Source organism: Felis catus, chromosome D4 (genome assembly GCF_018350175.1).
Source record: "Felis catus isolate Fca126 chromosome D4, F.catus_Fca126_mat1.0, whole genome shotgun sequence".
NCBI lineage: Eukaryota > Metazoa > Chordata > Mammalia > Carnivora > Felidae > Felis > Felis catus.
This window is the reverse complement of record NC_058380.1, coordinates 81,471,112-81,486,286: the sequence shown is the minus strand read 5'-3', so window position 1 is coordinate 81,486,286 and position 15,175 is coordinate 81,471,112. Positions and strand designations below refer to the sequence as shown.

The window sequence follows — 15,175 nt, the reverse complement described above, 5'->3', positions numbered from 1 at the left end:
CCTACCTTCTGTAGGTAAGCAATCTCACTAGTTTCTGATTTATTCTTCCTGTGTTTCTTTTTGCTCTAATGGGCAGATACATGTATATTTTATTTCCCCTTCATTATTATACAAAAAGTAGTGAGCTACAAAAAAAAAGTACTAAGTTATAGATGCTCAGCATATGCTTTATACATTGCTTTTTTCCCAGTTAACAATTTATCCTGGCGATCCCTCTACACTGGTTCATAGCTATCTTTGTCATTATTTTTTCATAGCTACAAAGTAGACAACTGCATTGATGTTCCATAGAGTTTCCTTTTGGAGTCCTATAATGAGATGGTGGGGATGAATGTGCTAAATGCCATTGAATTGTATACCTCAAGCAGTTAAAATTATAAATTTCATGTTATCTATATTATACTACATTAAAAAATCTTAAAGAGAAAGCAAAAAGTCATCTCTACATAAAGCACAGGAAAAACATATATTAATAATAAGTATGGTTAATAAGTTAATAGAGGGGAAAATAGAATAACAAAATATATATTTGTTTTTAATTTTAATGCCAGTATAATCAACATACAGTGTTATATTAGTTCCAGGTGTACAATATAGTGACTCAACAATTCTATGCATTACTCAGTGCTCATCATGATAAGTGTACTCTTAATCTCTTCACCTATTTCATCCATCCCCCATCCCCCTCCCATCTGGTAGCCATCAATTTGTTCTCTGTAGTTAAGAGTCTGGTTTTTTTTTTGTTTTTCTCCTCTTTTCTTTGTTTACAAAATACATATCTCATTAATCAAAAGGGAGAAAGAATAAATATGACACAGATGTCTCAAATAGAAAACATATAGTAATATGAAAAATATAAATCCAAATATATTATAATTAAATATTACTAGATCAAATTCTCCATAAATACAATGATTATGAATCTATATAAAAAACAAAACAAAACTTCACAGTGTTAACAAGGGACACCTCACAGATATAAGGACAGAGAACAGTTTAAAGTTATAGAAAATAAATACCATGTAAACAGTAACCAAAAGAAATCTGGCATATCTATACTAATATCAAAAGAAGTAGATGAGATATTAAGGCAAGAGCTGCTGCTAGAGATAAAGAGAAATATCTCCTATTTATAAATGCAGTCGTATGTTAAATGAATAAAATGGCTCTCTGAGGAGCCTTGTTTTGTAGCATTTGCCAATTTCTACAGTGTAATTATTTCCACTATGGCTGATTTCAGTCTACCAACATGATGTCATTGAATATGGAGTCGGAAAGAGACATTCACATTTAGCTTGAAACCAACGCAAGCCAGCCTCAGCACACCACTTTTTAAAAGAGTCAGTACACAGGAGCAGATCATGATGGTAAATCTGCATGTCTTCAATAACATAGTATATAAAATTTACAAGCAATGACTGGGCATGTCTAAAAGGGGAAACAAATCCACAATTATAATTGTGCAACATGTTTTGCATAAGATTTTGTGCACATAAGAGATGATGAACAAGCAGGAAAAAATTAAGGGTAAAGAATACTTAACAATCCAAGTGACAAACTTGACCTAGTTGACAATTGACAACACCTCATACATGACAGAAGAATGTATATTCTTTTTAAGTTACACAGAGTTGCCAATTACACGGTAGTTTTAGTCGATGTATCTCACTGTGCATAACTGCAATAAGAGGATTTAGTGATTGTCACTTAAAAGTTAACCCTATTGACAAATATTTGTAGGGCCTGTTTTATATCTTTGTTCCTCAGGCTATAGATAAAGGGGTTCAGCATAGGGGTAATTACTGTGTACATGACTGAAGCAATTATGTCTTTGTCATTAAAGTTCCATGATAAGGAGAAAAAGTAAACACCTGCAAGTGTCCCATAGTATACAGACACCACAAAAAGATGGGAGCCACAGGTAGAAAAGGCTTTAAAGAGTCCTTTAGTGGAGGGGACCCTTAGGACAGTTGTCCCTATACGAATATATGAGCCCAAGATACTACTCAAAGGCAGGATGAAAAGAATTCCTCCTTCAGTAAAGATGATCAGCTCATTGAGAGAGATGTCTGAGCAGCTTATCCTCAGGAGCACAGTGAGGTCACAAAAGAAGTGAGGGATGGTATTATCACAGAAGGACAGTTGGACCAAGAGAAGGGTGTGCAACAGGGCATGAATGTAACAGAAGAACGAAGATCCAGCCACTAATGAGATACATAGCTCCTGCCTCATGACAGTAGAGTAGTGGAGTGGCTGACAGATGGCCACATACCTGTCATATGCCATCACTGCAAGAAGGAAATTGTCAAGACAACCAAAAAATATTAAGAAATACACCTGTGAAATGCACCCCACATAGGGAATGGATTGTTGCTGAGTCTGCATGTTCATGAGCATCTTTGGAACTGTGACAGATGAAAAGGAAACATCAGTGAAGGCCAAGTGGCTAAGGAAGAAGTACATAGGCGTGTGAAAGCGAGAGTCCAGCCTGACGAGCAGGATGATGAGCAGGTTCCCCAGCACTGTAGTCAGGTACATGCCCAGGAACAGGGTGAAGAATATGCCCTGCTGCTCTGGCTGGATGGGGAGCCCCAGGAGGAGGAACTCGGACACGCTGCTCTGGTTCTCCCTCCTCATGTTGTTTTTTCTCTGCTGGCAATGGGGAAAAGTGGAGAATGTTCATGAACATGTCATAACATTATAGTGAGGTTCTTTCTATGCAAATTTTTTTAACTACCTTTCTGTTTATTTTTCACAACTCTTGGTACATGAGTGTGCCCCATTCTGGCTCCAATATACATGAGACCCTCACATTAACCAGGTTTCTTCCTCTCCAAAAAACAAACAGCACTTATTCTTTATTCAAAAAATATTTATTGAAAAACAGCTTAGTCCCATATTGATAATAGCAGTGAACAAGAAATGGGAAGTCTTTTTTTTATTTTTTTTAATGTTTATTTATTTCTGAGGCAGAGAGACAGAGCATGAGTGGGGGAGGGTCAGAGAGAGAGGGAGACACAGAATCAGAAGCAGGCTGCAGGCTCTGAGCTGGCAGCACAGAGCCCAACACAGGGCTCAAACTCACAAACCGTGAGATCATGACCTGAGCCGAAGTCGGTCGCTCAACTGACTGAGGCACCCAGGCGCCAAGAAATGGGAAGTCTTTATGTTCAAGGAGTTGACATCTTAATGTCAAAGCATGTTCAAATGTGAAATGAGTACCAGAAAAGAAATATCAGTCATTTCCTCTAAAAAGGGGGTGAATCTCCCTAAGTTGGAACAGAATTACTAAGGCTATGCCACAGGCTTTTGGTGTAATTGGCTGAGTCCTGCTTTAAGTCATATAAGATTCCCTGTTACCAAAGGTATCCAATCCAGGTTTCCAAACCAAAATTAAGAATAGCACCAGGCACTATTCCATGTGTTTTACATGTCCTTTCAAATCAGATCCTCATTATAGTCCTAACAAATTGGTATTATTAGAGTCATTTTAACTATGAGACGACAGTGTACATTATCTAAATTGCAAAGGTATGCACAATTAAGTGCAACAGATAGAATCATGACATATGTCTGACAAAATTCCTACTCAACTACTTTGCATAGAAATTACAACGTTATTAGAGTGTCCAAAGAAGCTATTTGTCAACTACCTTTGTCCAAAATGTCATTACCTCCCTCTAAGAAAAATTGACCATTCGCATTTATACATCATACAATTTACAAAGGATTTTCACATGCTTTAACTTCTCTGAAAACAATAAGTATATATTTAGGGACTGTTCAGTACACAAGGCAAACTTCATGTCCTCATTTTATAGATGGGAAAACTGAAGCTAAAGTGATAATTGATACCCACCATGCTGTTTGATGGTGGACTCCAGATACAATATCTATTTGGAAATTAGACTAGAGGTTAGGATAACCACATAGCCCTGAAGAGGGACTGACATTCTCACTCAAGAGTAGGAGCAGGCCAGTGAGTTATCCTCAAGTACCACAAGCTTCCTCAGTGGCACTGGTTTTATCTCTGTTCATGGCTACCAAGGAGGACAGTGCTTGAACCTTATGCAGAGTCCTGGCTGCTCACTGATGTAGGCTGTGTCAGTCCTTACTTAGAAACCAGAAAAAAAACAAGAGGGCTGGAACAAACCAGGAACTTTGATTCAGGCAGGACCACGAGAAGGAGGCAGTTGGGCCATTAGCTGTGGACAGGAGGTCAGACTGTGACCTTGGAGTATGAGAGGGAGCCTTAAGATAAGCCTGTCCTCTCAGAATTCTACTTGTGCTGCTCCAGACAATGGTGAAACAGGAACCTCCGTGAGGCAAACATTGGATTTGGGGAAAAATAATAAAAATACCTCCTTTTTACTGAGCACCAATTGTGCCAGGCATGGGACTGAACAATTTGTGTGCATTGCTTCATTTAATCCTCAAAATAGCATTTTGAAGTAGGAATAGTTGCCTCTCCTTTGCCAGTGAAGAATCTTAACCTCAGAGAGATGAAGTCACTTCCTAAGATCACAAAATATATGAAGGCCAGACTGAGGATTGGGGCCCAGTCTGCCATACTGCAGACACTGAGTTAGTATATGACACCTGCCCAGGAGTGGAAATGCATAGGAACCTGCCTCCTTAATGCAGTAATATGTATATGGCTACTATTGAAAGATTATTAAGGAAATATTTGAGTTCACAGGAAAGAACCAGAGCCCCTAAAACATGTACATGAAAAACAACAACAACAACAACAACAACAACACATTCTAACATTTGGAATCACATATATGTATATAACTTATAAACAAAATGCAATGTCACACATACACACACCATTGAGCTGAGATGTCAAGACTTCTTATGTATTGCTGGTCATGAGTAAATTCAGGAAACTTCTCCCCCAGATTGGTGAGCAGCCTCTCTTCAGACTATGCAATCTCATTTAATTTACTATGATGTCTGTACAAAGTTGGAAGAAGGAGTTATAGAAAGAGAGTGGGGCAAATACTTGAGTTCAAAGGAACTGATTAGGAGACCCCAGATCACGTACACAAATGCCCTACACTTGTTTAATGAGGCAGCTCTTATTAGACTACTATGTTCTTGGTCTAAGAGAGGGAAAAAATAATACTGAGAGTCAATCACACACACACACACACACACACACACACACACACACACACACAACTCAAGAAGAAAACATACATATGTCCACATTGTGCAAGCAAGGAAACACCAGACAGACCCACATGGAATACATATGCAGACCTCTAGACACAGAGACGCACCTTCCCTGCCTAGAATTCCTAGCTCACTCTGACTTGTGCCACTCCTTAGCAAGCTGAGGTACCTTCTAATACAATTTCCTGCGTCCTCAGCTTCTGTTGAGAACACCAGGAACAAAAAGTAAGAAGAAAGCCTCTGTGAGCCCATGACCTCATGAGCTCTCTGTCTGTCCTTGAGCTCCAGAGAAACAGGCAGGAGATACCATTTTACAAGCCTTGGAGAACACTCATGATAAGTCTCTAAGCTCCTGGTTAAGTAAAGAATCAAAACAGACTAATGGCCTCAAATTCCTAAAAGACCTTGGGGAGGAGCCTGTGCAGGGGCAACAGGGACTGAGCTGCTAGAGCCACCTGAGAGGCTGACCCATATCTCAAGGATACTCTGGGCTCCTCTTTGCCTGTTCATAGTTCCAGGTGGAAATTAGGAATGGCTTAGTCAGCTTCCATCACCAGTGTTGCCAATGCACTGGGTCAGCCTCTCCTGACACCACATTATGGTCCAGGAAGAGTAAGTCTGGCTTTTGCAAACTCCCACACCATTTGCACTTGCTACCATGAGCACACAAATCTAGCTTTAAGTTCGCATCCTGCAGGTCCCCTCCTCCCTTGGGAGAGACTTCAAGTCATAGAGGTGTGCCTTTTCTAAGAGAGTGTAGAGGGGGAAAATTGAGTCCTTAGGCTCAGTACTCAGAAGAACTGGGTCTGGGCTATGCCACTCATTAAATGTTGGCCCTGAGCACATATAGCATCCCCTCAGCCCTGTTACATCAGCTGTAAAGTGTGGATAAAAATTACATTGTCCTCAGAAGTTATTATTGAAATTAAATGAGATTATTCATGCTAAAGGACATAATAAATGCACAACAGATATCAACTCTTGTTATCTTTATCTTTTTATCTTCCAAAAAAGATAATGATATCTAAAATCACTGACATTGCCATAGGATTGATATTGAATAAATGAGTGAATTGATTAATTCCATCTTATAGTAACAGCATATTCCCACCTTAAGAGATTAAATGAGTTAAAACACAGAATGAACTTAGAACATTGTCTGGCATTTTGTAAATCCTCAATAAACTTTGGTTATCTTATTGTTATAGATTACAGACTCATTGCATTCAGCTGCTCACACATTTGTTTCATTACCATCTTAGTTACTGATAACTCCATGTTGTTCAAACCAAAATATAGGAATCCTTGACTCCAACATTTCTTTCACAATTCTCAATTTGTCAGCAACTCTTGTTGGTTCCAACTTACAACTAAATACAGTATTCACCAAAATTACACAACTTCGTCTGCTATCGTCCCAGCCTATCATTTCTTAACTGCATTGTTGCAGTAGTTCCTAGGTGGTCCCCTGCTTCCACACATCCCCTTTCTCCTTCAGTTTATTCTCAATACAGCAGCCAGAGTGATGTTTTTTAAATCTGAATCTTGTTACCATTCTGCTGAAAAGCTTCCAAGGACTACACAAATAATTCATAACAAAAATCAAATCACAATGCCTAAAGGACATAGCCCCTGTTAGCTTTAAAATTATCTCCTCCTGGGGCCCCTGGATGGCTCAGTCAGTGAAGCATCTGATGTTGGCTCAGGTCATGATTTCACAGCTCGTGAGTTGGAGTCCCGCATTGGGCTCTGTGCTGACAGCTTGGAGCCTGGAGCCTGCTTCAGATTCTGTGTCTTCCTCTCTCTCTGCCCCTCCCCCACTGTGCTGTGTCTCTCTCAAAAATAAATAAATGTAATAAAAAATAAAAGTTTTAGTAATGTTTTTTGTATGAATGAATAAAGCATAATTATATTTTCCCATATAGAATATATACGCAGTCCCCATTTTTGAATAAATACACAAACATTAATGAAAATAAATAAATAAAAATAAACAAAAATAAAAATCTTCTGCACAGTGAAGGAAATAATCAACCAAACTAAAAGGCAACCTCAGAATGGGAGAAGCTTTTTGCAAATGGCATGTCTGATAAAGGGCTAGTATTCAAGATCTATACAGAACTTATCAACCTTAACACCCAGAAAACAAATAATCCAGTTTTTAAAAATGGGCAGAAGACATGAATAGACATTTTTTTTCCAAAGAAGACATCCAGATGACCAATAGACACATGAAAAGAAGCTCAACATCACTCATCATCAGAGAAATACAAATCAAAACTACAATGAGATATCACCAGTCAGACTGGGATACACATCAGTCAGAATGGCTAAAACTAACAACATAGGAAACAAGAGGTGTTGGCAAGTATGCAGAGAAAGGGGAACCCTCTTACATTGTTTGTGAGAATGCAAACTGGTGCAGCACTCTGGAGAACGACATGAAGGCTCCTCAAAAATTTTAAAATAGAACTACCCTATGGCCCAGCAATTGCAATATTAGGTATTTACTCGAAGGATACAAAAATACAGATTCAAAGGGGTACATGCACCTGATGTTTATAGCAGCATTATCAACAATAGCCAAACTATGGAAAGAGCCCATTAGTCCATTGACTAATGGATGGATAAAGAAGATTTGGTGTATATATACAATGAAATATTAGCCACCAAAAAGAATGAAATCTTGCCATTGCAACTCTAGCTGGAACTAGAGTGTATTAGGCTAAGCGAAATAAGTCAGTCAGAGAAAGACAAATACCATAAGATTTCACTCCTATGTGGATTTAAGAAAAAAACAGGTGAAATTAGGGGGGAACAAAAGAGAGGCAAACAAGGAAACAGACTCCTAACTGTAAAGAACAAATTGAGGGTTGATAGAGGAGAGTTGGAGGGAGAAATAGTTTAAACAGATGATGGGGATTATGGAGTTCACTCGTTGTGATGAGCCCTGGATATTGTGTTAAGATGAATCACTAAATTCTATACCTGAAACTAATATTACATTGTACATGAATTAATTGGAATTTAAATAAAAACTTGAAAAAATAAAAATTAATAGTTAAAAAAAATTTAAAAACACAATGAGATATCACCTCACAGCTGGTAGAATGGCTATTATCAAAAAGATAAGAGGGTTACCTGGGTGGCTCAGTCAGTTAAGCATCCAACTTCAATTCAGGTCATGATCTCACAGTTTGTGGGTTTGAGCCCCACATTGGACTCTGTGCTGACAGCTCAGAGCCTGGAGCCTGCTTCAGATTCCGTGTCTCCCTCTCTTTCTGCCCCTCCCCTGCTTGTGCACTGCCTCTCTCTCAAAAATAAATAAACATTTTTAAAAAAGATAAGAGACAATAAGTGCTGCTGAGGATGTGAACAAAAGTGACCCATGGCACTGTTGGTGGGATGGTATACTGGTGAAGCCACTATGGAAAACAGTCTGGAAGTTCCTTAAAAACTGAAAAATAGAACAACCATATGATCCGGCAATCCCACATCTGGGTATATATATCCAAAGGAACTGAAATCACTATCTTGAAGAGATATCTGAATGTTTATGTTCACTGCAGCTTTATTTAAATAGTCAAGACGTGGAAACAACTTAAATATTTACCAATGGATAATGAATATTGATATATATAATGGAATAATATTCATCCACAAAAAGGAAGGAAATTTTGTCATTTACAATATGGATGAACCTGAAGGACATTATGCTAAGTGAGATAAGTCTGACCACAATAAAAATAAATACTGTGTGGTCTCACTTATATGTGGAATCTAAGAATATAGAACTCTAAAAAACTGAGAATAGATGGTTGGTTGCCATGAGTGAGGGGTAGGGGGTGAGAGAAATGGACGAGGACCAAGGGTACAAACTTCCAGCTGTAAGATGAATAAGTTCTGGGGATGTAATTTACAGCATGGTGATGATAGTTAGCAAGACTGTATGAAAATTACTAAGGGAGTAGATTATAAAAGTGCTCACCACACTAAAAATGTTGTAACAATGTGAGGTGATGGATGTGTCAACTAATATGATTGTGGTAATTTTGTTTTATATATATATATATATATATATATATATATATATATATATATATATACATGTATATATATATATGTATAAAATTATTGTGTTTTACACTTATTTTTTTAATTTTATTTTTTAAATTTACATCCAAATTAGTTAGCATATAGTGCAACAATAATTTCAGGAGTAGATTCCTTAATGCCCCTTACCCATTTAGCCCATCCCCCCTCCCACAACCCCTCCAATAACCCTCTGTTCTCCATATTTAGGAGTCTCTTATGTTTTGTCCCCCTCCCTGTTTTTATATTATTTTTGCTTCCCTTCCCTTGAGTTCATCTGTTCTGTGTCTTAAAGTCCTCATATGAGTGAAGTCATATGATATTTGTCTTTCTCTGGCTGACTAATTTCGCTTAGCATAATACCCTCTAGTTCCATCCACATAATTGAAAAAGACAAGATTTCATTCTTTTTGATTGCCGAGTAATACTGCATTGAATATATATACCACATCATCTTTATCCATTCATCCATGGATGGATATTTGGGCTCTTTCCATACTTTGGTTATTGTCGATAGTGCTGCTATAAAAATTGGGGTGCATGTATCCCTTCAAAACAGCATACCTGTATCTCTTGGATAAATACCTAGTAGTGCAATTTCCAGGTCATAGGGTAGCTCTATTTTTAATTTTTTTGAGAAACCTTGATACTGTTTTCCAGAGTGGCTGCACCAGCTTGCATTCCCACCAACAAGGCAAAAGAGATCCTCTTTCTCCACATCCTCGCCAACGTCTGTTGTTGCCTGAGTTAATGTTAGCCATTCTGACAGGTGTAAGGTGGTATCTCAGTGTGGTTTTGATTTGTATTTTCTTGATGATGAGTGATGTTGAACATTTTTTCATGTGTCGGTTGGCCATCTGGATGTCTTCCTTGGAGAAGTGTCTATTCATGTCTTTTGCCCATTTCTTCACTGGATTATTAGTTTTTTGGGTGTTAAGTTTGATAAGTTCTTTATAGATTTTGGATACTAGACCTTTATCTGATATGTCATTTGCAAATATCTTCTCCCATTCTGTCAGTTGCCTTTTAGTTTTGCTGGTTGTTTCCTTCGCTGTGCAGAAGCTTTTTATTTTGATGAGGTCCCAATAGTTCATTTTTGCTTTTGTTTCCCTTGCCTCCAGAAACGTGTTGAGTAAGAAGTTGCTGTGGGCAAGATCAAAGAAGTTTTTGCCTGCTTTCTCCTTGAGGATTTTGATGGCTTCCTGTCTTACATTGAGGTCTTTCATCCATTTTGAGTTTATTTTTGTGTGTGGTGTAAGAAAGTGGTCCAGGTTCATTTTTCTGCATGTTGTTGTCCAGTTTTCCCAGCACCACTTGCTGAAGAGACTGTCTTTATTGCATTGGATATTCTTTCCTGCTTTATCAAATATTAGTTGGCCATATGTTTTTGGGTCCATTTCTGGGTTCTCTATTCTGTTCCATTGATCTGAGTGTCTGTTCTTGTGCCAGTACCATACTGTCTTGATGATTACAGCCTTCTAGTATAGCTTGAACTGTGGGATTGTGATACCTCCAGCTTTGGTTTTCTTTTTCAAGATCGCTTTGGCTATTCGGGGTCTGTTCTCGTTCCATACAAATTTTAGGATTATTTGTTCTAGCTCTGTGAAGAATTCTGGTGTTACTTTGATAGGGATTGCATTGAATATGTAGATTGCTTTGGGTAGTATCGACATTTTAACAATATTTGTTCTTCCTATCCAGGAGCGTGGAATCTTTTTCCATTTTTTGTGTTTTCTTCAATTTCTTTCATAAGATTTCTGTAGTTTTCAGTGTATAGATTTTTCACCTCTGATTAGATTTATTCCTAGGTATTTTATGGTTTTTTGTGTAACTGTAAATGGGATCGATTCCTTAATCTCTCTTTCTGTCACTTCATTGTTGGTGTGTAGGTGTGCAACTGATTTCTGTGCATTGATTTTACATCCTGCAGCTTTGCTGAATTTATAAATCGGTTCTAGCAGTTTTCTGGTGGAATCTTTTGGGCTTTCCATATAGAGTATCATGTCATCTTCGAAGAGTGAAAGTTTGACCTCCTCCTGGCTGATTTGGATGCCTTTTATTTCTTTGTGTTGTCTGATTGCAGAGGCTAAGACTTCCAATACTATGTTGAATAACAGTGGTGAGAGTGGACATCCCTGTCTTGTTCCTGGCCCTAGGGGGAAAGCTCTCATTTTATCCTGTGTTTTACACTTTAAAGTTATGTTCTGTGGCAATTATATCTCAATAAAGCTAGAAAAAAGGAAGGAAGGAAGGAAGGAAGGAAGGAAGGAAGGAAGGAAGGAAGGGAAGGAGGAAAGAAGGAAAGAAAGAGCTAAATGAATGAATAGAAAGAAAGCCACATGAATAGGCAGGACTCTAACCCAAGGCTTTTTGTCTATGTATTATTTACTCTTAATATGTCGATTAAAATTTAAATATTAAACTAAAGGCTAAAGAAAAAGACACACATATATTGTGTGAGACAGTAGTTTATGCTGAAGGCTGCAGCAGAATGTGTTTCATTCCTTACACTTTGTTATGGATTATGTTCACCATGATACACAATATTCTCTATATAAAACCCACGAGGAAATTTTCTCTCTGATTTCAGTGCCAATAATAGTTGTTATCCTCACTTTTCAGATGAAGAAACTCAGGCTTACAAGCAACTAGTTTAGTGGCAAGGCCAACATTCTATTAGATACCTTCTTTCCTCAACACTAATCCTCAAAAACTTCCCTGAGTCTAAACTCTAAAAACACATACACTATTTTCCCAAAGTCCCTTTGCTAAATATGACAACCACCATTGCATACCCTGTGCTTTAAACACACATAAACCGACATTAACCTAATCCCACACAGGAAAAAGAAACCAGATCCACATGCCTGCCAAGATACTGGAACACACATACACACCACTGATCTACCCCCACTGAATCCCCTAGAAACTCCCACCTCCCTGCTCTAGAATATACCGCGGCCCACACCTGCATCCCCAAACATAAAAATATTCACCCACATAAATATTTGTCCATTTCTGATAACCCAGAGTTGGGGAAACTAAGGCACACCCTTGAGATGTTGCAGTGAGATTAAGTGGCTCTGGGATGAGCCCCACATCAAAACAGAAAGCCTCCGGGCTCCCCTATCCCCTCGAGTCAGCAATGCTGGGTGTTATTTCCAGTCTGCTTCATCTGCTTACAGCAAGCACAGGATCAGCTCCCTTGAGAGGTCATCACACCACAACTCCTTCAGCCTAACAAGGGCCCCCGAGGCCAGCAGAGCAGAGCTGACTCAGGAGATAGTCTGGCTTCCACCATCAAGACAGTCCTTGCCCCTTGAGTCAAGACGTCTCTGCCTTCTGAGATGGGGAGCTAGGAGAGCAGCAACATGCTGGGGGCCAGACTTGAGGGATTGGAGGCCAGTGAGGGGAAACGTGCTATCCCTTCCAAGTAGCACATCAGCTCCTGTTCCTTTCCTGTTCCTCTCCTTGTTAATCAGCCCAGAGTGGCATGGGAGAAACATGAGGGGGCTGTGCTTGGCTGAGAAGCAGACTTGCATCTGAGTAGCAGATGTGGTGCAGACCAGTATCTGGAGAAAGTGGAAGGCAAGAACAGCATCTGGATCTGGAGGTGAGCTTTGGTAAGCTGGCCACCCTCTTGGCCAGCTTCCCTCCAACCTCTGGCACTTACTCTTTCCTCCCTGAGAATTTCAAATATTTTGTGGATTAAGCAGTCATAGTGTCCGACTAAAACCTCGACCTGGCTTTTGGTTTTTAGTCCGTCCAGTTTGACCTCTAGACCATCTACACTGTGTGCTTTGCTAGAAGTAAAACACAGGAAGGAAGGAAGGAAGGAAGGAAGGAAGGAAGGAAGGAAGGAAGGAAGGAAGGAAGGAAGGAAGAAGGAAGGAAGGAAGGAAGGAAGGAAGGAAGGAAGGAAGGAAGGAAGGAAGGAAGGAAGGGGGAGGGAGGGAAGGAAGAAGGAGGGAGGAAGGAGGGATGGAGGGAGGCAGGGAGGGAAAAGTGAAGAAGAAAACAAAACAAAACAAAACTATTATATTCCCAGCCTCAGTCATTCATCTTATGTTTTGAGAACTGTTCTTCTTGATTCTCAGGTTCAAACCTTTCTTCTTTCTAGTTATCATAGTAGGTGATCCTCACATCTATGACCTGGATCACCCAACATCATTAATTAAACCAAATCTCCACGAATTTCTTATTTCCACAGGCAGCCTTTTCACAGATGGCTCACTTTTTAATATTGGCCTGTGTTTGACAAACTGTCTTGCAGACATGGTGTCTCATTTGCTATTCATAAAACATCAGGAATCAGCTTGTGAGCAGGTGACCAAGGACAAATCAAACCCCCATTTTTTGTCTTAACTCCAGGACACTGTCCAGCACCAACCACAGCCCATGACAGACATGGCCCAGACATGCATGGCCAATTTTTTCCACCTGATGTTGGCCAATTAATCATAGATGTTCAATATTTCAAATCCACCATCTGTGTAACACAGCAAGATCGGTCACCTCTTTAGCCACTACAAGGATAGATTCTGAACATGGGAAAAGAAAGATTGTTAGTTAAGAGGGAAAGAAAGGGAGGTCATTTAGGAAATGACACAGTGAGGAAAACAGTGCCTGTGTGTGATTGTGACAGACAGTATATATACGAGACATGAGGAGGTGTAGCCTGAGGGTTAAGAGCATGAGCTTCAGAGTGATTCAGCTTGGAGTTCAAATCCTGATTGCTACTCACTTACTTAGTGACCTTGAGCAAACCACTTCACTCTAAGCCTCAGGCTTCTGATAACAACACATACGTTGTGATCCCTCATCGTGGGAATTTGTGAGGTGCTTAGCACAAGCTCGACATGTAGTACATTTTCAGTAATATTGGTTATTGTTTTAACTTTAACTACTGGTTCACTCAGATCATTCAATGCCTAAACAAATCATCCTTCCATAAGATCTTACAAAATCATGAGGTTAGTCTGACAACTTGGCAGTGAGGCATATGATACTTCAAGCATGTGAGTTAATTGATTTTGAGGACAACCAGTCATAGCAGATAAGGGAAAGCAACAATGGGATTGATGATGATCAAGAGTTTCTGCTGAGTGTTCATAATATGCTTGTCTCTCTCCTGAGTGTAGATGCATTTCTCACTAAATCCTCATGAGCATGCATGTATTTGTGTCCAATATCATACATGGTGAATCTGAGGTGTAAAGATGTTTAGTTATTTATGATAAAGTTGTAAGCACATTTAAGACTTACTGTCTTAGCGAGTTTTGGGTATGTAGTGCAGTGCTATTACCTATAATTACCCTGATGTACAGGACATCATTTAGTTGTTAATGTAAATACAACATTTAATTGTTAAATGAATTCATATATTAATATATAATAACATCTTTAATGCATGAAAATTCCAATGCATGGGATTATTCAAAAAGAATGAAAGACTATACTGTTTCCAAGGAAATTATTTTAGGGGTGCCTGGATAGCTCGGTTGGAAGAACATGTGACTCTTGATCTCAGGCTTATGAGTTTGAGGCCCACGTGAGGTGTAGAGATTACTTAAATAAAACTTAAGAAAAAGAAATTATTTTAAAAATTTTGGTGATATATAAGTATGGTGACTATAGAGATTTTTATGGTAGCAAGGAATATATAAGTAACCAATATCTCAAAAATTTTTAAAATCCCTATGTGATATGTCCATTAAGAAGGTATGGGTAAATATAAGACTCTAAAAAATTGTTTGAAAACACTTTATTTATACAAGATCTCCCATTGCAGAGATGTTTGTAGTAGCAATAAGTGGAGACCACTTTTTTGTCCATCACAAAGTGATATTGTCCATAACTCGATATGACTGGAGAGAAAGCATAGATAGATAGATAGATAGAT

The 15,175-nt window shown here is 38.8% G+C and overlaps 3 protein-coding genes across 10 annotated transcripts in view; 2 read left to right on the top strand and 1 right to left on the bottom strand.

Moving 5' to 3' along the window:
* The window catches only part of LOC111559126 (olfactory receptor 1L8-like), a 397,653-nt gene that overhangs the window by 339,212 nt on the left and 43,266 nt on the right, over positions 1 to 15,175 (top strand). The window lies entirely within an intron of this gene.
* Positions 1 to 15,175, top strand: part of LOC111557539 (olfactory receptor 1L8-like) — a 356,757-nt gene that overhangs the window by 339,213 nt on the left and 2,369 nt on the right. The gene's annotated exons all lie outside the window — the stretch shown is intronic.
* Positions 1,708 to 2,637, bottom strand: LOC109493581 (olfactory receptor 1J4-like). The gene has a single exon (XM_023242312.1). It carries the CDS (start codon positions 2,635 to 2,637, stop codon positions 1,708 to 1,710), a length of 930 nt encoding a protein of 309 aa, XP_023098080.1.